Source organism: Eucyclogobius newberryi, unplaced genomic scaffold, assembly GCF_026437365.1.
Source record: "Eucyclogobius newberryi isolate DKJ021-1_F unplaced genomic scaffold, fEucNew1.0.hap1 SCAF_21, whole genome shotgun sequence".
In the NCBI taxonomy this organism is placed as follows: Eukaryota; Metazoa; Chordata; class Actinopteri; order Gobiiformes; family Gobiidae; genus Eucyclogobius; species Eucyclogobius newberryi.
The window spans coordinates 13,005,658-13,026,118 of record NW_027315846.1 but is presented as its reverse complement, the minus strand read 5'-3'; the positions used below and the strand labels follow the sequence as shown (position 1 = coordinate 13,026,118).

The following is a 20,461-nucleotide window of genomic DNA, read 5'->3' as shown; positions in this document are numbered from 1 at the left end:
CATAGATGAGGAACAAGAGAAAATACTTATGATAACTGACATATTATGAATGCCATTCATAATGGTTAGAACGATAAGTTCCCTCCATATGAGCATATTTTGTACAATGCAGTTATAAGGAAGTACAGTACTTTGGCACATTGAATGAAATAGGGAAGTTCTGTAGATCTATAGGCCTGGGCAAGGCTGAAGTGTGCAGCTTATCTTCCTGCAACACGGATGTTCGGCTGTAATAATACATTGGCTACATTTTTAAGTGTCTCGCAATGGGCAATGGCAAAGCATTTCTTCCATCAAAATCTTCCAACACGTGAAAATGTCAACAGGAAGTTATCTTTATTTTAAATTCCACATGCATACAACAATTAAGCATGTATAAAACACTAATGTGCGCTTACCGTGACCATGACTTCTTAGATAGTTTACAGTCCTCCCTCGTTTGCAGACGCGTTCTCGCCCTCTTCACGTTAACTTCAGCGGCACCGGAAGTGCTCCTATGTTGCGTGGTTGCTAGTAGTAACACCATGAGTAACACTGACAAGTGAAATGTGAAAAGATAGGCACGCGGCAAACTCCAAAACAGAAGAGGAAAAGTGGGCGGAGACGTGTGAGCTCAGTGAGTGTCGTCCTCCTCATTTTACTGACAAAGACCTCTTTATTTCTGGTTGAATGGAAAGGAATTCTGCCTCTCACACATTTCATAGATTTTTGTTATCGAGAATTTAGCCAATTACACATAAAAATAAAAAATAAAACACACCTCCATCAATCAATTGTTCCAAAAGAAGATAGAAGCGAGTGAAACTTAACTTTCCTATTATAGAAGATACATTGGCGCCATCTGCTGGACAGCCATTTTTGGTGCTCACTTTCAGTGTAACTAATATGAAGTGCTTTGCAAATGCAACGCTCTCTTTTCCATAAAACACGTTGGAGACAAAATGTTGTATTCAACATTTTGAGTACTTTTCCCATTCAAAATATATCATAAAAAATATGTTAATTGCAATAGCAACGGTCCTAGATTATCATCATTCTGAAACCCATGGATAGGGAGCATTACAATTTGATAGTCACCAATAGGCTACACCAGTGAAATAATAAAACAAGTATTTCAAACTTGATTTTGATACTTACTTTTACATAGACAATAGACTGCTTTCAACTCAAAATTATATATTAATGTTTTTTGTTGCTTTCAACCATTTCTGATGAAAAATCGAGCTCATTGTAAAAGTTTTATTCTCTGACTTTCTGTTTGTTAAATCAACAACTCTGGTTCTGGGCGCTAAAATAATAAATACATTCAATTGAATTGAGTTAAATCTGTTCAGGAAAGAGTACACCACAAATACACAAAATACGAGCAGCAGAAATACTATATATAGTAGGGCTGTTATAGTGCAGAGGCCTGCTCGTGGGTCTTGTAAGTCCGAACACTCTGAGAACACAGCAACAATTGAAGGAAATCCCCATTGAGACCAGAGGTTCAAAACTCAACACCCTTGTGCGCCACTTTGCACGTTTTGCATGTTTATGCAGATCAGTACTGGAAACAGTTATGTCAAATAAATTCAAACTATTTTTTGCATTTCAACTTACACCTCTATTCAGAATCTAGTCAGAATATGTGGATGCAACGCTCACTGATTCTCAAACAGTGGTTTCACTGGTTCCGGTTTAGACTTGGTATAGTCCAGGTGGTAGTTTTGGTTTTAATCTAGTTTTGGTTACATTTTATACCTTATTTTGTAGATTTTTCTAAATATTTGTATAACTTGGTTCAAACTTTGATTAGCCAGCATTTAGGCCCATTAAAATGTGACTAATGAGAGACTTTGAAAGCCCATTACTTTCTGGACTTTTATTAGGCTAAAACTGCTGAATATGGCCAGTCGCCTGAGGGAAATGATGCAAAAGGAAGCCCCAGTGTTGGCCAGTACCATGTCCCACAATGATAAGCAATGCACTTGCTAATTTTAAAGCCAGAGGGGGAAGGAAGTGTGACAACAAAGTTTCCTCCATGGCAAGGTCTGGAAAGGAGAAAAACCCAGAAGCTTGTCTTGGGAAGAGTTAGTCTTAGTCCGTCTGCCTCGAGTTTGTTTGGAGTCTATTCTAAACCAGTTTATGGAGGAACGATGGCATACAATGACACTCATCCTTTTTTGGAGATATTAAATTCATTTAACTACAGTAAGTTTGGCCTTTTTTGTAAGTAACGCAACAGCTGCAACTTACCTAAGCATCGGAATACAGTAACAATACTATTTTTCTTAAGCTGTATTCTCTGAATATAATATCAAGTTTAAGTGTAAAACAGCAAATTTCATAGTGACTGTTGTTTCTGCAGTCTTGTCTGGCTGTACCTCAGTGAACCCACACAGTCGACATGACATAAGGCTTTATGTAACATTGAGGCTGTTATAGAGATTCTGCTACAAGAAATCAATAGCTCAGAGCTAACTTTAATACATCTGAAAGTATGTTATGCTGATGCCTCAAGACATGTTTGCTGTTGTTGATCAAAATAGAGGCTTATTCTTGTGCAGTGAGCAGATGAAAGTGATGAATATGAGGCTGCCTTCAGCTGTACATAAAACCCGTGGGATATATATTCGGCTCTTAATTATTGTGGTCAACTTCTGCAGTGTATATTTGGGGCAGCAGTACAGTGCTTTCGAACCCAAAGGTTGACCGTCTGAGCCCTGCTGGCGGCTGTAATGCATCAAAGGGTTAAAGTTGAAGAGACAGGGGTTAGTTTAGTTCAGTTTTTGTTTGTTATGGACCATGTACAGGTTCATTAATCTTACAAAAAAGAAAGATGTCTGTACCAGATTTAAGTACTGCTACTTTCCATCTGCAGTATAGCTTACCACCACTGAGTGAATCAGTGGTCCCAAAAGTGCTTTCTAAGGCTGATGCATTATAATTGTCCTTTTGTGCTTTTAGATGACATGCTGCTGGCCTTCTTTCTGTCAATGCTGGTAGGACTACTGCTTGGTGCCTTGGTCTATGTCCTTCTTACTTGGGCATCTCGCCGAAAAGCCACAGCAAGAATCACCCAGCGACGTAAAAACAAATCTGGATCTTCTTCACGTTCTTCTCAACCCATGAGCTCTCAAATGGGCCTCTACAAAAGCACCTTCCTCAGTGTCTATAGGACGCCCTCTCTGGAGCCCGTGGGGCCTCTGGGGTCTAAACCCAGTCCAGAAACCTCCACATTCAGGCCTCTGCCCAAGAAGACACGGCCCAGTCTGGACATGGGGGAGGACACCAAAGTCCTGGAGGACATGGCTTCTAACTCTGATTCATCTTCTCCTGTCCCAAACAAGAGACACTCGTTTTGGCTGGGCAGTAATGGGCTCAAAGGATTCTTCCCTTTACAGTCATCACCACCTGCCTATGACAGTGTGATCCATGCCTTTGAGGAGACTTGTGCATAATGTATTTTTTTAAACTTTTTATTTTGGGTAGAGCTGGGCCTCTTGATTGTGATCGGTGGATGGACACGCCTAGTCTTGGGCTCACGATGGTTCAAACTTTTTGAAAAAATAATGCAGGCACTTGTGTTGTGTTGACATGTCACCTTATGTAGTGGAGGCAATCTCAGATACATTTGGACAATTGTTAGATGACAGAAGTATTCTTATCAGTTGTTTGTTAATCAAATGCACAATTTCAGAGAACTATAAGGAAAGGTGACAAAAGAGGTATGAATAATATTGGACCCTTTTATATGACAAGATTAAAACATTGATTAGTTTCAAATTCTTTGGGAATTTGAGCTTGGAATGGACTAGATCATCTGTTCCGGATGCCTCCTGGACACCTCCCGGGGAGCTGCTTCGTGCATGTCCCACCAGGAAGAGGCCCCGGGGGGAGACCCAGGACATGCTGGAGGGACTATGTCTCTCGGCTGGCCAGAGAACACCTGGGGATCCCCCCAGAAGTGTTGGGGAAGTGTCTGGAGAGAGGGAAGTCTGGGAGTCCCTGCTTAGACTGCTGCCCCAGCGACACGGCCCCGGATAAGCGGAAGAAGATGGATAGATGGACCCAGTATACAATTTCCTTAATAATGATTGCGTTTTCTGCTAAATTAGATGTTGGAGCTCGGTTTGTACATTTGGGACAGTATAAAATTTTAGCACATTTATATGGAACCTGTACATAATTTAAATATCTATATATGAATAAAGGTTACATGTATAACATTTACGTTCCACCACTTAATAATGTATTAGCCTATGTTTATTCAGACATGCTACATTTTAAATAATTACTTTGGCATTTCTAGAGAATGAGACCGTGTGGCTCATTCATCACAAGGTCTTATGTGTGAGAGAGAGTCACTAACTTGTATTCTAAGCCGGGGTGTGCCTGTGAGGTTGCCAGTATCAAAGAAAGCCCCTTTGAGGCTCAGCTGAATCGATTTAATTACAAAGCAGTAACTGGCCAGCCAAACCACCGCAATAAACGCACCCTGGAGACCCGCACCCGCACCACCCCTATATCAGACTATTTCAGTTGACTCTGCTCTTCTCCTCTGCCTTTTAAACCCTCCCCCCGTTAACGGCATCTCGCTCCCTCGCATATGGCAACCCGTTTTTTTTAAAGACACACACAGGCTCGAAGTGCGCCAGCGGACCAGCGCCTGGCAACACGACCGCACCGTTTACGCACTGCCACCTCGCACTGACGTGGGGGCTGTAGCGCGCTCGGACTGTCACAGCGGCAGAATGATCTATTCGGTCAGACGTTAGGTTTATTTCACAGTACGGTTGATTTCTTTTCTTTTTTTTGGGGTGGTGTATTATTATTATTTTGTTGTTTTTTGTGTGTTTTTCGTCTCGTCAGCAGCGGCTTTAAAGAACTGCTGCATGCGGGTAAGCTCCTGACGCGCTCGAATCAGACAATCATAGAGGCTACTTACAGAGACATCCACAACGAAGGGATGTATTGTTCTTGCCTCTAACCTGAGAAGCATCCAGTGACATTAATACTAATAATAATGATACCACAGATTTTCCCTTCATAGGCTTAATGTTTCAGTCTTGGATCGCGTTTCTTTGACGTAAAACAGGCGCGCACATACGGCTCCTGAGTGCCATGGAGACTGGAGCGCGGACCTCCAATGCAGCACTGCTCCCGTTGCATAGAAACTGACTGGAGGAAAGAAAAAAAAAATCCTAGGTGGATGCACTGAATGACAACGCTATATTAAGAAGGACCCAGTGCTTGTCTCTGTTTTGTTTGCTCGGTTACTTGTTGAATAATGATCTGTCTTTAATGGCACGCAGGGGCAACGAGGAGACCTGGGATGGGCGTCGTAGAAGTCGTTTCAACTCTTATGTTGGTCTAATGCAGAGTTGCCTGGAAGACATCTGGTGCTCATGATGCGTTGTACCTCTTCTTCTCTCCATAGACCAGCCCTTTCAAATAGCAAAGACACGCACAGCAGCCATTATTAGCCTCAGTGCACCATCTGCATGGAAATATGGACACCTTCAGACAAGGATTTTTGACTCAACATGCCCAGGAACTATGAGGTAGTATCTAAATAGCCTTCCTCTTTTTATGTTTGATCAGGCCTATGTAAGCTGTATTCGTATGATTGTACTGTGTGTGGACTCCTTCTGAATAGAAATAAAATAAAACATTTAATAATAATCTCAAATGGTGGTACGGGTGCAGCTGGTGCACTGAGTTATTCTGGTAGTGCTCAGACATCTTTGGAATTCAGTTTGAAATCATTATTCCATCATAAAGACTATTTGAAGCATTGGATTAGACCTAATAGTGATTTAAATCTGTGTAAGTATAACCCATGTTTTATTTTCTTTTTTTCTAGTTCATTCCAAGTTCAAGTTTGGTCCAGTGTTAGTTTGCTATATTTTTTGAACAAAGTATATAATGGCTTTCGGTAGTTGACTCAATGACCATGAGACTATTGTGAATATAGACTCAAGTTAAACCTTGTCTGGAGTCTTGTTGTCAAGGCTGAGCCTAAACATTTGCCCAAATTGTAAAATGCATGTTAGGCCCATTTTCATGTGATGTGTCTGTGGAATCATTTCAAGTTATGTTTTCCCTGAATTTGCTTTTACTTCTTCTACTTACTAGTCTTTTTTATTATGACCCCATAATGTTATAAAGATGTAGGAATACTTTTTGTTCACAGTCTGTTAATACTTTTAAATGAACCTTCAACTATTTTTTGTTTTTATTTGAAGCATAACAAGATTTTACCACCTTAGTTCTTGCTTATTATTTAGCTTTTAAATGCCATTGTTGTTCATGATTGTAAAGTGTCCGTACAATAGGTTCCCCTCTGGGGCCAAGACTCCCCTGAAAGGGGTTCTTAATCTCAGTGGGAATATCCTGGTTCAATAAAGGTCAATAAATAAAGATAATATACATTTTCTGCTGTGAATCAGTTCACATTGAGACTGTAGTGGTTATGTGATGTGGAGTCCTGCATCTGCTCCACTCACTGTGAATAATAGAAAGCTGTGAGGACACGAGGATCTGACTGGTTTAAGGCCTTTTGTGAATCACTACAGATGGAGTCATCCGAATGAACATGTCAGACACTAAAATTTTAATAGATGAATCATACATCAAACCCCATGTGAAAATATATTTGTATATGCTTTCTGTGTTCAAAGTTCAGGGTTATAGTGACAAAGTAATGTCTGCGATATCTTGGTTGTCACATCATGATTCAGTTCTTTTCTGTTTGATGCAGCTCTATATTCAAACACAGACACATCACACACTGCTCCAGCTTCTGTCCTGCCCGGAATGAGTGACAGACAGATTTAACCAACTGCTACTTTCAGAAGCTGCAGATAGCTTTAATTACCCTTTGAAGACAAAATAGTCTTATTTATGCTAAATGTATGCTGAAATTGTATGTAGTTTAAGAAAATTGTGCATAGGTGACAGAAGGGCGGCCTAGAGGAAGCCCAAAGATGAGATTCTCAAAATGAATTGTAAAAGAATATGCAGTTGATAGATTTATACGGAAGTCAATCCATTGTGTAAGCACCATCGAAGCAAACCTCCTTGTCATTGACCTGTCTTTGTCATCTTCCCTTTCGCTCAGCCTGGTCAGTCAGTAGGGATGTTGGCTGCCGTGGAACATGGTCCGATCCTCTGCAGCGACTCCAACATCCTGTGCCTGTCGTGGAAAGGCCGTGTCCCCAAGAGCGAGAAGGACAAGCCCGTGTGCCGCCGGAGGTACTATGAGGAGGGCTGGCTGGCCACGGGGAACGGGAGAGGAGTCGTTGGCGTTACCTTCACCTCCAGCCACTGCAGGCGGGACAGGAGCACCCCCCAGAGGATCAACTTCAACCTGCGCGGGCACAATAGTGAAGTAAGTCTGCACATGGGTTTCAATTTTACAATATAACAGTTCTAGTAGCATATTTCATAGTGGCATGATGTTACACAATCGTTTAATTGAATGATATGATAACACTTGCATAACACTTGAAACTGTTTAGTGTCGATAGGTTGAGACATGAGGCGCTGACTTCAATAAAAACAACACTTTCATACTCTATGTGTTACGGCATTTACATCGTAGACTTTGTAAAATATAATACTAATTTAATGGTTGTATAAAACAGAGCATTTTCCTCAGTGAGATCTAACTCTAAAGTCAAGCAAGGGCTTTAGGTAATTAAAATCCCTTTAGTGAATCAGTGAGTGGGCCTGTCACTCAGTAGAATATTTCTCTTTTACCTTGTTGAATATTGATTTTAATTGCTATTGATTTAAAGCCCCTCAGGATAACAATTCTGTGTTTTAATGTAACGTGAATTATTCATCCGCCAATATTATGTTGCTTCTCAGGTTGTCTTGGTGCGCTGGAATGAGCCCTTTCAAAAGCTGGCCACGTGCGACATGGAGGGAGGAATCTTTGTGTGGATCCAGTACGAAGGAAGATGGTCCGTGGAGCTGGTGAATGACAGAGGAGCACAGGTAGAGGATCAGTATTCACCTCAGAAATGGGACAGTGCACACACACAACGCAAGATTTAGCCATGGGAAAATGATGGGCTACAGAATGGATTTGCAAACATCCTTCTGAGCACATTAGTCATCATTATGTTCTTTCCGTTATGTGAAGTGCAAAGTAATTAGACTCAGTTGTCCTCTACCTCAGATTAGAAAAAAGAATCCTGGGCTACAAGTTTATTGGGTGTCTTAATATAAACATGGAAGCTAAAATGATAAGATAGGTGATCTCAAAAGATGTGACATTTGAAGAAAGATTTTCAAGACTGACTGAAGTGGCTAATCCGTCTATTTTTGTACCTATTGTAGTTATTCAGAGTGTGACCCAGTTACATCTGAAAATGAATGTAATTAAGTTTGAACACCATGTAATGATGATAAAGGAACCTATTTTTAAGCTTGTTTTTCATCTTTATTGGGCACATTTACCAACTCAACAGACACAAAAAGGGAAGACTAAACTGAAACCTTGTTAAACCAGTGAGCTAGTTATTATTTGCAGATGCAGTGGAGGGGTTAAGCTGAACTGTGTGCTACGTAACTTTCCTGTTTGCCTCCTGCTTGTCTCTATGGAGATGCTACTGCTTTTGCTAGACTGTTCCATAGTTTGGCATTGAATATATCTATCTTGCTTTATTCCGAATACAGGTGTTTTTATTGTTTAAAAAAATCCCCTGAAAACCCTGCATTGTTACTGAGTAGAGTCGCCTCTCCACAGATCTGACCTGTAACTGGGCCTGGTGGTGTCACCTGCTTGTCTCGATGGAGATAGGTAAGTTTAATGCCATAGTGTGCAGAAATCCAAGTGAAGCAATGTCTCCATGGAGACAAGCGGGTGGCGAAATAGTTACATCAAAGTTACATAGTGCACATTTAAACCATAAAAATCTTCCCTTACATAACACTAACTAGACCACTGTTATGTTTAGCTACCGACACTCAGAGCAGCTGTCCCTTTTAGTCTAAAAATTAAGAATAATTTGTAAGTATTAGGAAATCTTAATCACATTGTAAAGAAACAAATGCGAGTGACACTGGTATGCAAACATTGTGACCTTTTCTTCCTGCTAGGTGAGCGACTTCACTTGGTCACATGACGGGACTCAGGCTTTGATCGCGTACAGAGATGGCTTTGTGCTGGTGGGCTCTGTCAGTGGTCAGAGACACTGGTCCTCCGAGATCAACTTAGAAAGTCAAATCACTTGTGGCATATGGACCCCAGATGATCAGCAGGTACTAAATACAATATAATATACATAAACAGCATACAATGTTGTCAATCCTGGTATTTAATGCTAATTTCCAAGCACCAACAGCTTGGGTAATTACTGCTCCAGAGGGTGTTCATTTAGTCTTTATTGTAACATTTTATGACCGGTTTTGCACAGGTGTTGTTTGGCACAGCAGATGGCCAGGTGATCGTGATGGACTGTCATGGACGGATGTTGGCTCATGTTTTGTTGCACGAGTCGGACGGCATCGTGAGCATGTCCTGGAACTGCCCTGACTTCCTGGTGGAGGACAGCACTGAGAGCGACACAGACTCTGATGAAAATGTCCTGCCTATAGGTACACACACACACACACACACACACACATGGGAAACACATTCTTTTAAATTTCTATAATAAAATCAATTGCCGTATCACACAATTCGCAATTTGCTGGTCAGCTTGAGGTCATTTTACATGACATTATAACCATATCCTTATTTTTTTCAGTTATTAACGAGACAAATTATAGAGCTGAGTTTGTTGTGCACTGGCGTAACAGGAGGCAGAAAGCAGCACAGTTTTCCCCCATAAGTTGGCCGGCGTGTTAGATCAATAATGCTATTCAAAATGTCCAAAATATAAAGTAATGAAACACAGGTGACATAGATTATAAATATAGCAGACAAAAGTATATGTTTTCTTCAATCAATTAACTGATTAATAATGAACTCTCCTAACACAGAGTCAGAACTATCATATAACCACTGACAGGTGACATTGATGACAGCAAAGGTTGGAGATGTGTTGCTTGAATTGATAAGATATAAAAATGGGGGGATATAGGAGTAATAACAGTGTGTCGTATTTTCCGGACTATAAGTCGCATCTTTTTCATAGTTTTGGCCGGGGTGCGACTTATACTTATATTTATATACTTATACTCCGGAGCGACTTATATGTGATATTATTTGTTATTTTCACATTTGCAACTGCATTTCTGACTCCAGTGCAACTTATGTTTTTTTCTCTATTATGCATTTTTTGGTTGGTGCGACTTATACTCCGGTGCGACTTATAGTCCGGAAGATACAGTAATAGCTTATTGAAACATTAATCTTTTTACAGTGCGAAGGGTCAAACCTTTGTTGACCGTCACCTTTTTATCTGGAGATATTAGTTTAATGAGCAACTATGATGACCTATCCCCTGCCGTCATCCGCTCTGGGCTAAAAGGTAGGCGTCACTTAAAATGTAAATTATACACAATTAAACCTGTAAAGACGCACATAGATGATGATGTTTTGTGTGTGTGCAGATGTAGAGGCGCAGTGGTGCTCTCAGGGAGACCTCTTGGCTGTGGCTGGGATGGAGAGGCATGTCCAGTCAGATACTGCCTGTGCAGCCATCATGAGGAACGCTCTGGTCAAGTTTTACAATGTCCAAGGAGAACACATCTACACACTGGAGACACCCGCACAGGCAAGTGCATCCCATATGTCAAACCAAACAGATTTTTTATTTGTATTTATACATAGTTCACTAACACCATTGGTAACAAACACATAAACTTGACAATCAACAAAAAGCCTGCCTTAATTACTTCATAAACTTAAGTTTTTTTGGAGGCAATTGTGACTCATGTATTTGTTTGCTGCTGGATATTAATAGCATGTAAAATACAACATTCTGAATGCAATAATTTAGTGTGTGAGTTAGGCTATAAGACTATTTAAAGTTCCTAAGTTTAAACAGTACTTGGTGCAAATCTATTTAGTTCTAGAGCAAAACTTACCATCTTTGTTCAATGGACATGCCAATAGAGCCAATAGAAGTGATTTTCAATTGTGTTTGTAATGAATTGTTTGTTCTATTATTACTTTCAGAGGCCCATCACCACCATCTGCTGGGGTCACCGGGACTCAAGACTGTTTCTTGCCTGTGGTCCAGCTCTGTATGTGGTCAGAGTGGAGCACCGTGTGGCCAGTCTCCAGCTCTTATGCCAGCAGGGCATCGCTAGTGCCCTGAAAGAGGAAAAGGATGTGGGCAAACTCAACATGCCCTCCCTGCTCTGCTCCTACGTCACCACGGCATTCATACCAACCATCAAAGTAGGCATATATGTTTTTGTAGGAACAATAACGGGGTTCAGATCCTACACAATTTTGAGTACTTCTCACCTTTACTCACCTTTTCTCTTTCTTTCTAAATATATTTAGTTTTGAATGCTTAAATACAATGGCAACATTGTTGATTTTTTGTATCACTCTGAAAGCCATAGAATACCTACAGCTTCAGTAGGCAGTAGTAGTTAACCACTTTAACAGTTTGTTGGCTTTTGAAGGCAAGCTTAACCCAGCATCTTGAATGCATACTAACTGACCACCTATTGTGAAAAATTGTGAACTATATCCTTACATGGACACTAGATTGAAAGTGTTAAACATATTAGAAATACAAAATATACTGCTTGCTATCTTATGGTTATTGTCTCTGAATAGCTTGTAAACTTGAGTTTATAGTCTATAATATGTTTTACCACTAATGCTACAGTTTTAATGCATGGTGATATAAAACTGCTGATTGCCACATGTTTTCTTTGAGTGTCCAGGTTTTCCTCAGCTCTTTTCCTCTCTTTGTTCTAGCCCCCAATCCCTGACCCCAACAACATCCGGGACTTTGTGAGCTACCCCACCTCCGGGAATGAGAGGCTCCACTGCACCATGAAGCGGGCAGAGGACAGTCCCGAGGCAGGCGGGCCCTGCTACACCCTCTACCTTGAGTATCTGGGAGGATTGGTGCCAATCCTCAAAGGAAGACGCATCAGTAAACTCCGGCCCGAGTTTGTTATTATGGATCCTAAGACTGACAGTAAAGCAGGTGAGTTTTAGTTTACATACGTTTTTGGTTAAGGTAGACTTTATTTTGCCACATACTGTATGGAGTATTTCTATTCTCATAACAATAATCAACATATGCATCAATAATGTATTATGGAAATGGGTGTGTTTGAGTAGAAAATTAAGTTTATTATTTAGTGATAGTGTATATGATTTTTGTTTGGATTTGATTTATTTATTTTCTGAGGGGAATGTGATTACATATATAGCTTGTGTATTAATGTGGAAATTGTACAAATAATTGTGTGAAAATTGAGATCTAGAAAACAGCATTCCAAAAGTAATAAAGTGGGACCTAAACTCCTCCCACAGCTGCTGTTCAAACATGCTATTAAACTGTGCAGTGCCTGGAAGAGTGAATGGGAGAGTGAGGGTGGGGAGGGGCGTGTTTTGGAACAACTATACTTGCACTTCAAACTCCGCCCCTGCAGGTGTCTGTCTGATTGAGCCCACTAATCAGAGCAGAGGCGTATGATGTCACGTGCCTCTCAAAATGCAGTAGCAGAGTTTTACTGTAGATGGCAGCATACACTCTGTTTTTTTAAATATATGTTTAAGAACAGCACAGAACAGCAAATTAACTCAGGTTGCACTCAGAGAGCTATGTCAATATTTTAATTTGTTTAGTCTAAACTGTTCTGCAGAAACCCATGCCATTTCTGGTACCGTTGTTCACATTGAGAACCAACAAACATATAATAGTACACTGATGATTTTCTCTGATGTCACATGGTCTGAGGCTTAGTTCCTGAATAGTCTGACTGCATGATTCACTCATGGCTTTAACAAACATAAATTTAGATAATACCCAGCTAAGCCACTAAAGCTACATCCAATAATTTAGTCTTGCTTGTCTCTTGTCTTTGCAGATGAAGTGTGCGTGAATCCCATAGCTTTCAGTGACAGTTGTAACTGCTCCGACTCCAGTGACATTGAGCTGAGCGATGAATGGGTTGGCAAAAAGTCGCCTAAACTGTCACGAGGGAACAGGTCAGACTGACTTTGAGATTACATTCTACTCGTATCGAGCAAAATCTTTTTGTGCAAATTGTTGGGAACAATTATACTCACAAATTTGGAAAATCAACAAAACTGAAATAGTAATCTGTTCATTAAATAATCCTACATTTGAACTGTAAAACTTTTTTCTCGTGTCAAATTTTGATGTAAACAAAAAAATATCGCATTATGGATTTTCTGCAGAATGAATTTGGAATCCAGGAAGTCTCCGAAACTTTCACGAGCCAACCAAGAAGGTCAGCGGTCACCGCGGTTACCAACAAAAAAGCCCCCTGTTCGCTCGCCAAGCCTGACGAGAAGAGAGTTGTTTATGGATGGACTCACAGAAGTAAATTTGTTCATGTCATTATCAAGTGTTTTTTAGGCCGTGGTATGACAATGTTGCTATCTATTTCCCAGCACAATTACCTTGCTCAAGTTACATCTAATATTTGGGGGACAAAGTTCAAAATAGTTGGCCTTGCTTCTTTCCTACCTGCAAATCTTGGTGCAGGTAACTGTAAAAATAAATATTGCCTAATGTCGGTAATAAAATATAAATTATAATCGTCTGTGTGCTCTAATGTATTGCAGTTATCTATAAGACCAGCTTGCTTCATTTGCAACCAAGACAGATGACAATCTACCTTCCTGAAGTGAGGAAGATTTCTCATGACTTTATGAGTCTGCCTGTGTTCAACCCCAATGTTTTCAGTGAAGATGAAGATGACTTACCAGGTGAGAAATGAGACAAATGCATGTATATATATTTCCATTATAAGTGGATAGGTAAGTATTCAGTGTATTACACTTGTTTACTATTATACTATGCACACAGTTTGTTTTGTTTTGAATGCATCTAAATATTTATTGTGTATGTTTCACTTTGTCCCCATAGTTATGGGTCCCTCTGGTGTGGCTGGCGACAACCCTCCTTGTACCGTCAACATCCCCATTGCTCCCATCCACAGTCCTGCTCAGGCCATGTCACCCACTCAAAGCATTGGTCTGGTGCAGTCTCTACTGGCCAATCAGAACATCCAGCTGGATGTCCTGACTAACCCCACAGCCAATGCAGCAGCAGCCGTCGCGGCAGCAGCATCTGTTCCTATCAGCGACCACAGCCAAGACCCTGTCCAGTCTCCATACCCTGTTACATCCAGATACTCAAATTCAAATCAGGTAATGTTCAACAGGCTGGATATGGGTTCACTTTTACCTGGGACGTTGCCACCTCTGCCTCCTCCTCATCATTTACCACCCCAGCCACAGAGACCAAGCCACTCGCAGCCGCCACGCCAACCTCCACCTAAAGCATCTCAACAAGGGCAGAGAATGCAACATTTGCAACACCAACATCAACTGCATCATCAACAACAACAACAACATCCGCAACAACATCAACATCAGCAACAACAACAACAACAACACCAAAAACAACATCAGCAGCAACTTCAACAGCATCAACAACACCAACAGCATCAACAACACCAACAGCATCAACAACAACAACAACAACAACTCCAACAGCAACAACAACTCCAACAACAACAACTCCAACAGCATCAACAACATCAACAACAACAACAGCATCAACAAGAACACCAGCATCAACAACAACACCATCAACAACAACAACTCCAACAGCATCAACAACAACTCCAACAGCATCAACAACAGCATCAACAACAACAACAACATCAGCAACAACAACAACTCCAACAGCATCAACAACAACTCCAACAGCATCAACAACAGCATCAACAACAACAACAACATCAGCAACAACAACTCCAACAGCATCAACAACTCCAACAGCATCAACAGCATCAACAACAACACCAACAACATCAGCAGCAGCAACAACAACAACTCCAACAGCATCAACAACATCAACAACAACACCAACAACACCAACAGCATCAAGTGTCTCAGTCACAGCAAATGCAGGTACCGCAGATACAACAGGTCCCACCGGTGTCGACTCAAACACTGCAGCAGCAGCAACAACTTCAACAGCAACAACAACAGATCCGGCAGCAAATCCAGGAAATGAGACAGCAGCAGGCACAGTTACAACAGCAGCACCAGCAAATCCAGCAACACCATCAGCAAATGCAGAGACAACACCAACAAATGCAACAACAACTCAAAATGCAAATGCACATTCCCCCACCACCCACGGGATATCCAACCATCTCCTTACAGCAAATCCATCACCTTTTACCACAGATGCCTCCACCCTCCAGTGAGCCAGGACTGGACAGGGCAGAGCATGGAAATACCTTAAAGTCAACTCTACTGCGAACGCTCCCTCCTTCGTTTAGCGATTCGGAAGGGACAGTAGATATTCAAATGAGGAAAGCAAACCCACCGCCACCCTATCCTGGTACAGTTGTGTCAGTAGCTACGGTTCCAAATACACCACTGACACTAGTAACAAATTGTGATAGCCCTAGCATCTTGGCGCCAGATCCTTGCCTCAAAAAGGAGGATTTCTTGCTTCACCCTGTCACCTTACAATACCCAACGCCTCTCGGATATGAACGGATTACCACATTTGATAGTAGCGGCAATGTGGAAGAAGTATGTAGACCAAGAAGAAGACTTATTCGCAACCAAAATGCCTATGCGGTGCATGGCATTGGAGGATCTGCTACGCTCAAAGTCACCTCATCTGAGAACAAGAAAATCCAACTTCCCTACAGTTCTGCCACTTTGAGTCGCCTGTCTGTTCCTAGATACTCTATACCAAGCGGAGATCCACCCCCTTATCCAGATCCTGCAAATCAGCTGACTGCAACTCTGCCTCCTCCGCAGAGAATTGATAGCAATCTTATTCATGCCACTCTAAGACGTGACAGAAGGGATGTTAGTCTCAAAGTTCCCCAAATGATGGAAAGCTCAAGAACTCTGCCCACAAAAGCCAAAATGAATAGTGCATTAGGAGGCCTTGGCTACCAGCAAAGGTTGCCCACTGCGCTGTATACATGTACTCAATGCAGCAGTAACAGCAGTAGCACTAGTGTGAGTGTCACAGGTGGAGGGACGTCCAGTAGTGGGATAGCTGGTGGGACAGTGGTAAGACAGGACTTTCCACCAAGCAAGGGCCCACATCATAGCACCATTATAGTACATTCAAAAAGTGCCTCACCATTGGCTTCTCAGTCATCATATAACTTGCTTGGCGCTGTGGAAAATAGCAGGGACAGGACTGTGTATGTGAACTCGGCCTTTACAGAGGACGAAACATTGAGTCAGCAATGTCATCTGGAAAAGTCTGTGCATTTAGGGGATGTTAATCTGATGTTAAAACGCCCTCCGCCTTATCAATGGGACACTTCGACTGCTGAGGACTTCTGGATAACTCCTGAACAGACGATGCTAGCTCCGCCACCTGCCCCGCATAAGCCACCTCCACTCATAATTAGCCAAGCTCAGCATTTAGATGTCAGCAGACTGCCTTTTGTTCTCACCACTAAACCCCCCACAAGCCCAAGTACAACTACTCTTACGTTTCCATCTGGATATCAAATCTCTCTTTCCCCTTTTCCGCCAAGTGTAAGTCACAGTGGGCAAACTTTGCAGACTTTACAAGCAGGACCAAATCCAAATGAAATAGTCGCTCAAACCTCATTTGCTCAACAAGATCCAAATTTGGTCTTGCCACCCGGTTATCCCCCAAATTTGGCAAGCTTGGCATGCTGCCCACTGCCTCCAATGTACCCAGGGGCAAGCTCTTGTGCAGGGTTACAACTTCATCCAGTCAGCCTTCATCCATGGAACCCTTATCCTTGCCCACCGCCAATGCAGGACCCTCCAGCGCCCCCACTACCAACCAAAACTCACCAAATACTGGAAAAGCCTATCCTCTCACCACCTCCCCCTAATGCACCTCCCCCACCACCACCTTTACCACCACCTCCCCCGCCTTCCGAGCTTCCACCATCAAAAACCGCTGCAGAGGATCTTACAGACTCAGCAAATAACTTCCCAGAACCCTCATCGCTGAATGAAAGCCCTGTCCCTCAAGAATCAGAGCGCTTTAGCAAAAAAAGTCGCAAAAGATTGGACAGTAGAGCAGAGGATGTCCCGACAGTGTCAGAGGGGAAATCTAGAAAGGAAGGACGTGCACTTTCGGATTTTAATAGTTTGATTTCTAGTCCGAGGCTTGGAAGTAGGGAAAAGAAGAAACCTAAAGGTCAGAGAGAGCAATTGAACAAAACCAAAAAAATCAGCAGAGCAACAAATGAATTTCAAGATAGTTCAGAAAGTGAGCCAGAGTTGTTCATTAATGGAGATGAACTTATGAACCAAACTCAGAGTAGTAAAAAGAGCTGGAAAAACAAGCGCAGTATGAGGATGGCAAGTGAGCTGGAGGAGATTAAGTGTCGTAAGGCAAATGAAAGAGAAGACAGGAGTTTAGGAAGTCAAGGGTTTGTTTATGTCATGGCTAATAAGCAGCCACTGTGGAACGAAGCAACGCAAGTCTATCAGCTGGACTTTGGAGGACGTGTCACACAGGAGTCAGCAAAAAACTTTCAGATCGAACTGGACGGCAGACAGGTAAGTCTAAATCTGTGGTCATTATCTTGACAAAACATTTATTTGAGGTCAATTGTATTCTATAATTTTGGTAAAATATTTAATGTTCTTGTGTTTGTAGGTTATGCAGTTTGGACGGATCGATGGAAATGCCTATATTTTAGATTTTCAGTATCCCTTTTCTGCAGTTCAAGCTTTTGCTGTAGCTCTGGCCAATGTGACACAGAGGCTGAAGTGAAGTTTCAGAATTGTTCACATACTCCAGATCTTGAAGTGTTGTATCTGAAGAAACATATGGGTTTCTGTGTTTGTACTTACTTTAGCCATGTGGAGGCTTAAATCACTGCTCAAATTAACATAGTTCCTGCAGTAGGTTCATTTTCCAAAGGTACCCAACAGTGTTCATAAAACTTGAATATAACTTTATGGCATTGTCATCAGTCCAGAAAGAATTAGTGGAGCGATCAAGGAGTTAGTTAGCACTCCTAGCTTTCACACCAAAGACATACATAATGTAGAAGATTAATCATGCTAATAAAATTGCTTATAGATCTTTAATATGCACTTCGTAAGTGAATAGTAACGACCCAATATAAGCAAAACTAATTGGTCATTTACAGACACACTCTTCCTCTTTAGGAATCACTCTAAATTGTATACAATTGTCATATATTAATTTAATATTGCTGATCACAGATCCAGTTTGAGCCATATAGTAATGTACAGGACACCTCATATTCAACTAGAAATAGTGAAAAAGAACAAATAAAACGAGACATGCGGAGCCACCTGGCGCGGCTCCGGGTGCGAATCAGAATTGGAACTTCTTACAAATGTCTAAATCATGTTGCAAAAGAAAGCATCAATAGTTTGCAGCCTGTAGTGTATTTTAGAGCCCCAATCTGTTCTGCAGAAGAATAGGAGAAGGGCTTTGGGTGACACTGGAGCAGGGGCAGAGCAGGGATATTTAGGGACTGTGGGGGGCCCTCATATTGAACTGAGTAACAAGTTTCTAATAATAATACTATACTACTATTATCATCTAAAATGCACCAGAATACAGGAAGTTATATGATACCCAGACCCCTCCCTTAGGCTTGCAATTCAAGCAATACACACACACACACACACACACACGCCCCCAAATGGCGAGCAGTCCCTATATTTTATTTAATAAATTATAATTTAACATAATTACTCATATATTATAATATATATAAAATAACATAGTCCAATTGCAACTCCTATCATATCCCTTTGGGCCCTATGTGTGTGCTAAAAATCTAAATTAAAACAACTCAGCATATCATTATTTATTTATTTGAATACCCTGTAATTTTGAGATATTTTTCTTCGTAGTTGTGTTTTTGCTGCTACTATAAACTGCATTGAATGTGAAGTCCAGTGGCTTGCATTTTTGGAAACAGTGCTGCTTTCTGTAGATAGACAGAGCTTGTCTGCTTTAGTACTTAATTGTATGTAAGACTGATGTACTAGCAAAAAAATAATAATGCTGCTTGCATTTAAATATGTAGTGGATGGACTGATATTATATTATTACTACCATTTGTATTTTTACTTTTATTTTTATTATAAGCATTTACACCTTATATTTTAGTTGGCAATTTATGTTATGTATCCTAGCATTACTTTTAAGATTACTTAACAATACGCTAAATACTGAAAAACAATTGAATGAATAAAGCTAGAAAGATGGCTGAAGCTAGTATAGATCTATAGAAATGGTGCTATATATAAAACACAGAAATATGAGTAAAGATTATTTTAAAGAACAATAATGAAAAAAAGAAGTATTTTTAGAGGGATTGGGGAAACTTGTCTTTTTTATTACTATTATTTACATACATTGCTTAAGAGATTATTACAGCAAAATTTGAGTTTTTAGCAATACTGTGTAAGTGATTTTTCTGTTTGTAACCAAATCTGGTTAATAAAAATACTTCTAAATGTATTCATTTATTTTATTTATGCTATTTTATACTCCATCTGGCAATTTAAAATAGTTTTAATTCACTGCTGAAATTTGTGCAATATGTGTGGCTGGTTGGGGGGACCAAATCTAGTCTAATTGTGTAAGTAACTACACAATCTCTTACCTAATATGATATAGAAGAAACAACTATTCTTAAGAAAATTGTTTATCTAATAAGAAAATCTTGAACCAAAAAGCACCCTTGTTTTGGACCAAATCCCTGCATTTACATTTAAATTAATATACAGAAATATTAAGTTAGTATTAGTAACATAACATAAATAAATAATTACGTATTTTATTGGTATAAATGAGTATGTATTCTATTTACGTATTAATATCTATAGAACACCACAAAGTGGTAATAATATGAGGTTTCAAATAAAAAATACAAAGCTATTCATATGTCGGTGTAATCCCTCATTCGTCCAGGCGTGTTCCATAGTAGAAAAAGCTGGACTCAGTTAGAAAAAATAGACGTTTCGACTCTCATCCAAGAGTCATTGTCAATAAAAGAATTTAGGTCGAGAACTCCGATATTTATCCTATTCTGTGGTAAGTCCAGCCCATTGGGCGGAGCCTTCTTGAAGTAGAAGGAGTTGTTTGTTTCAACAGAAACTCCCCCCTTGTATCTACCGAGCTAGCCTATTCAGAATTTTAATGGGCTATTAGAATCCTCTTTGTCTTTGTGAGACCCTGGCTCAACCACCCTGAGTACCTGATTAGCATCTAAATGTCCTGGTCCTGGTCCTCTACCTTTCCAGGGGTTCAGTATACCATTATAGATACCA

The 20,461-nt window shown here is 40.7% G+C and overlaps 2 protein-coding genes across 2 annotated transcripts; both read left to right on the top strand.

The window, feature by feature from the left end:
• The first annotated feature begins 2,024 nt into the window (after positions 1-2,024).
• Positions 2,025-4,136, top strand: myct1b (myc target 1b). The gene is made up of 2 exons (XM_072457689.1): positions 2,025-2,193; positions 2,950-4,136. The coding sequence occupies exons 1-2, from the start codon at positions 2,139-2,141 to the stop codon at positions 3,441-3,443; spliced, it is 549 nt and encodes a 182-aa protein (XP_072313790.1). The 5' UTR covers positions 2,025-2,138; the 3' UTR covers positions 3,444-4,136.
• A 1,057-nt stretch (positions 4,137-5,193) lies between these two features.
• On the top strand, positions 5,194-18,291 carry tulp4b (TUB like protein 4b). Its single transcript, XM_072458333.1, has 15 exons — positions 5,194-5,546; positions 7,106-7,375; positions 7,858-7,986; positions 9,094-9,255; positions 9,411-9,591; positions 10,362-10,469; positions 10,552-10,715; positions 11,120-11,344; positions 11,879-12,113; positions 13,003-13,123; positions 13,337-13,481; positions 13,553-13,646; positions 13,727-13,870; positions 14,031-17,698; positions 17,799-18,291. The coding sequence occupies exons 1-15, from the start codon at positions 5,529-5,531 to the stop codon at positions 17,913-17,915; spliced, it is 5,781 nt and encodes a 1,926-aa protein (XP_072314434.1). The 5' UTR covers positions 5,194-5,528; the 3' UTR covers positions 17,916-18,291.
• Positions 18,292-20,461: the final 2,170 nt, after the last annotated feature.

Excerpts from the sequence above, each read along its gene's own strand:
- myct1b (XM_072457689.1), top strand. The coding sequence starts at position 2,139 with ATGGCATACAATGACACTCATCCTTTTTTGGAGATATTAAATTCATTT. Across the intron at positions 2,194-2,949 it reads ATTAAATTCATTTAACTACA|ATGACATGCTGCTGGCCTTC; the intron begins GTAAGTTTGGCC and ends TTGTGCTTTTAG.
- tulp4b (XM_072458333.1), top strand. Across the intron at positions 12,114-13,002 it reads TAAGACTGACAGTAAAGCAG|ATGAAGTGTGCGTGAATCCC; the intron begins GTGAGTTTTAGT and ends TTGTCTTTGCAG. Across the intron at positions 17,699-17,798 it reads TCGAACTGGACGGCAGACAG|GTTATGCAGTTTGGACGGAT; the intron begins GTAAGTCTAAAT and ends TTGTGTTTGTAG.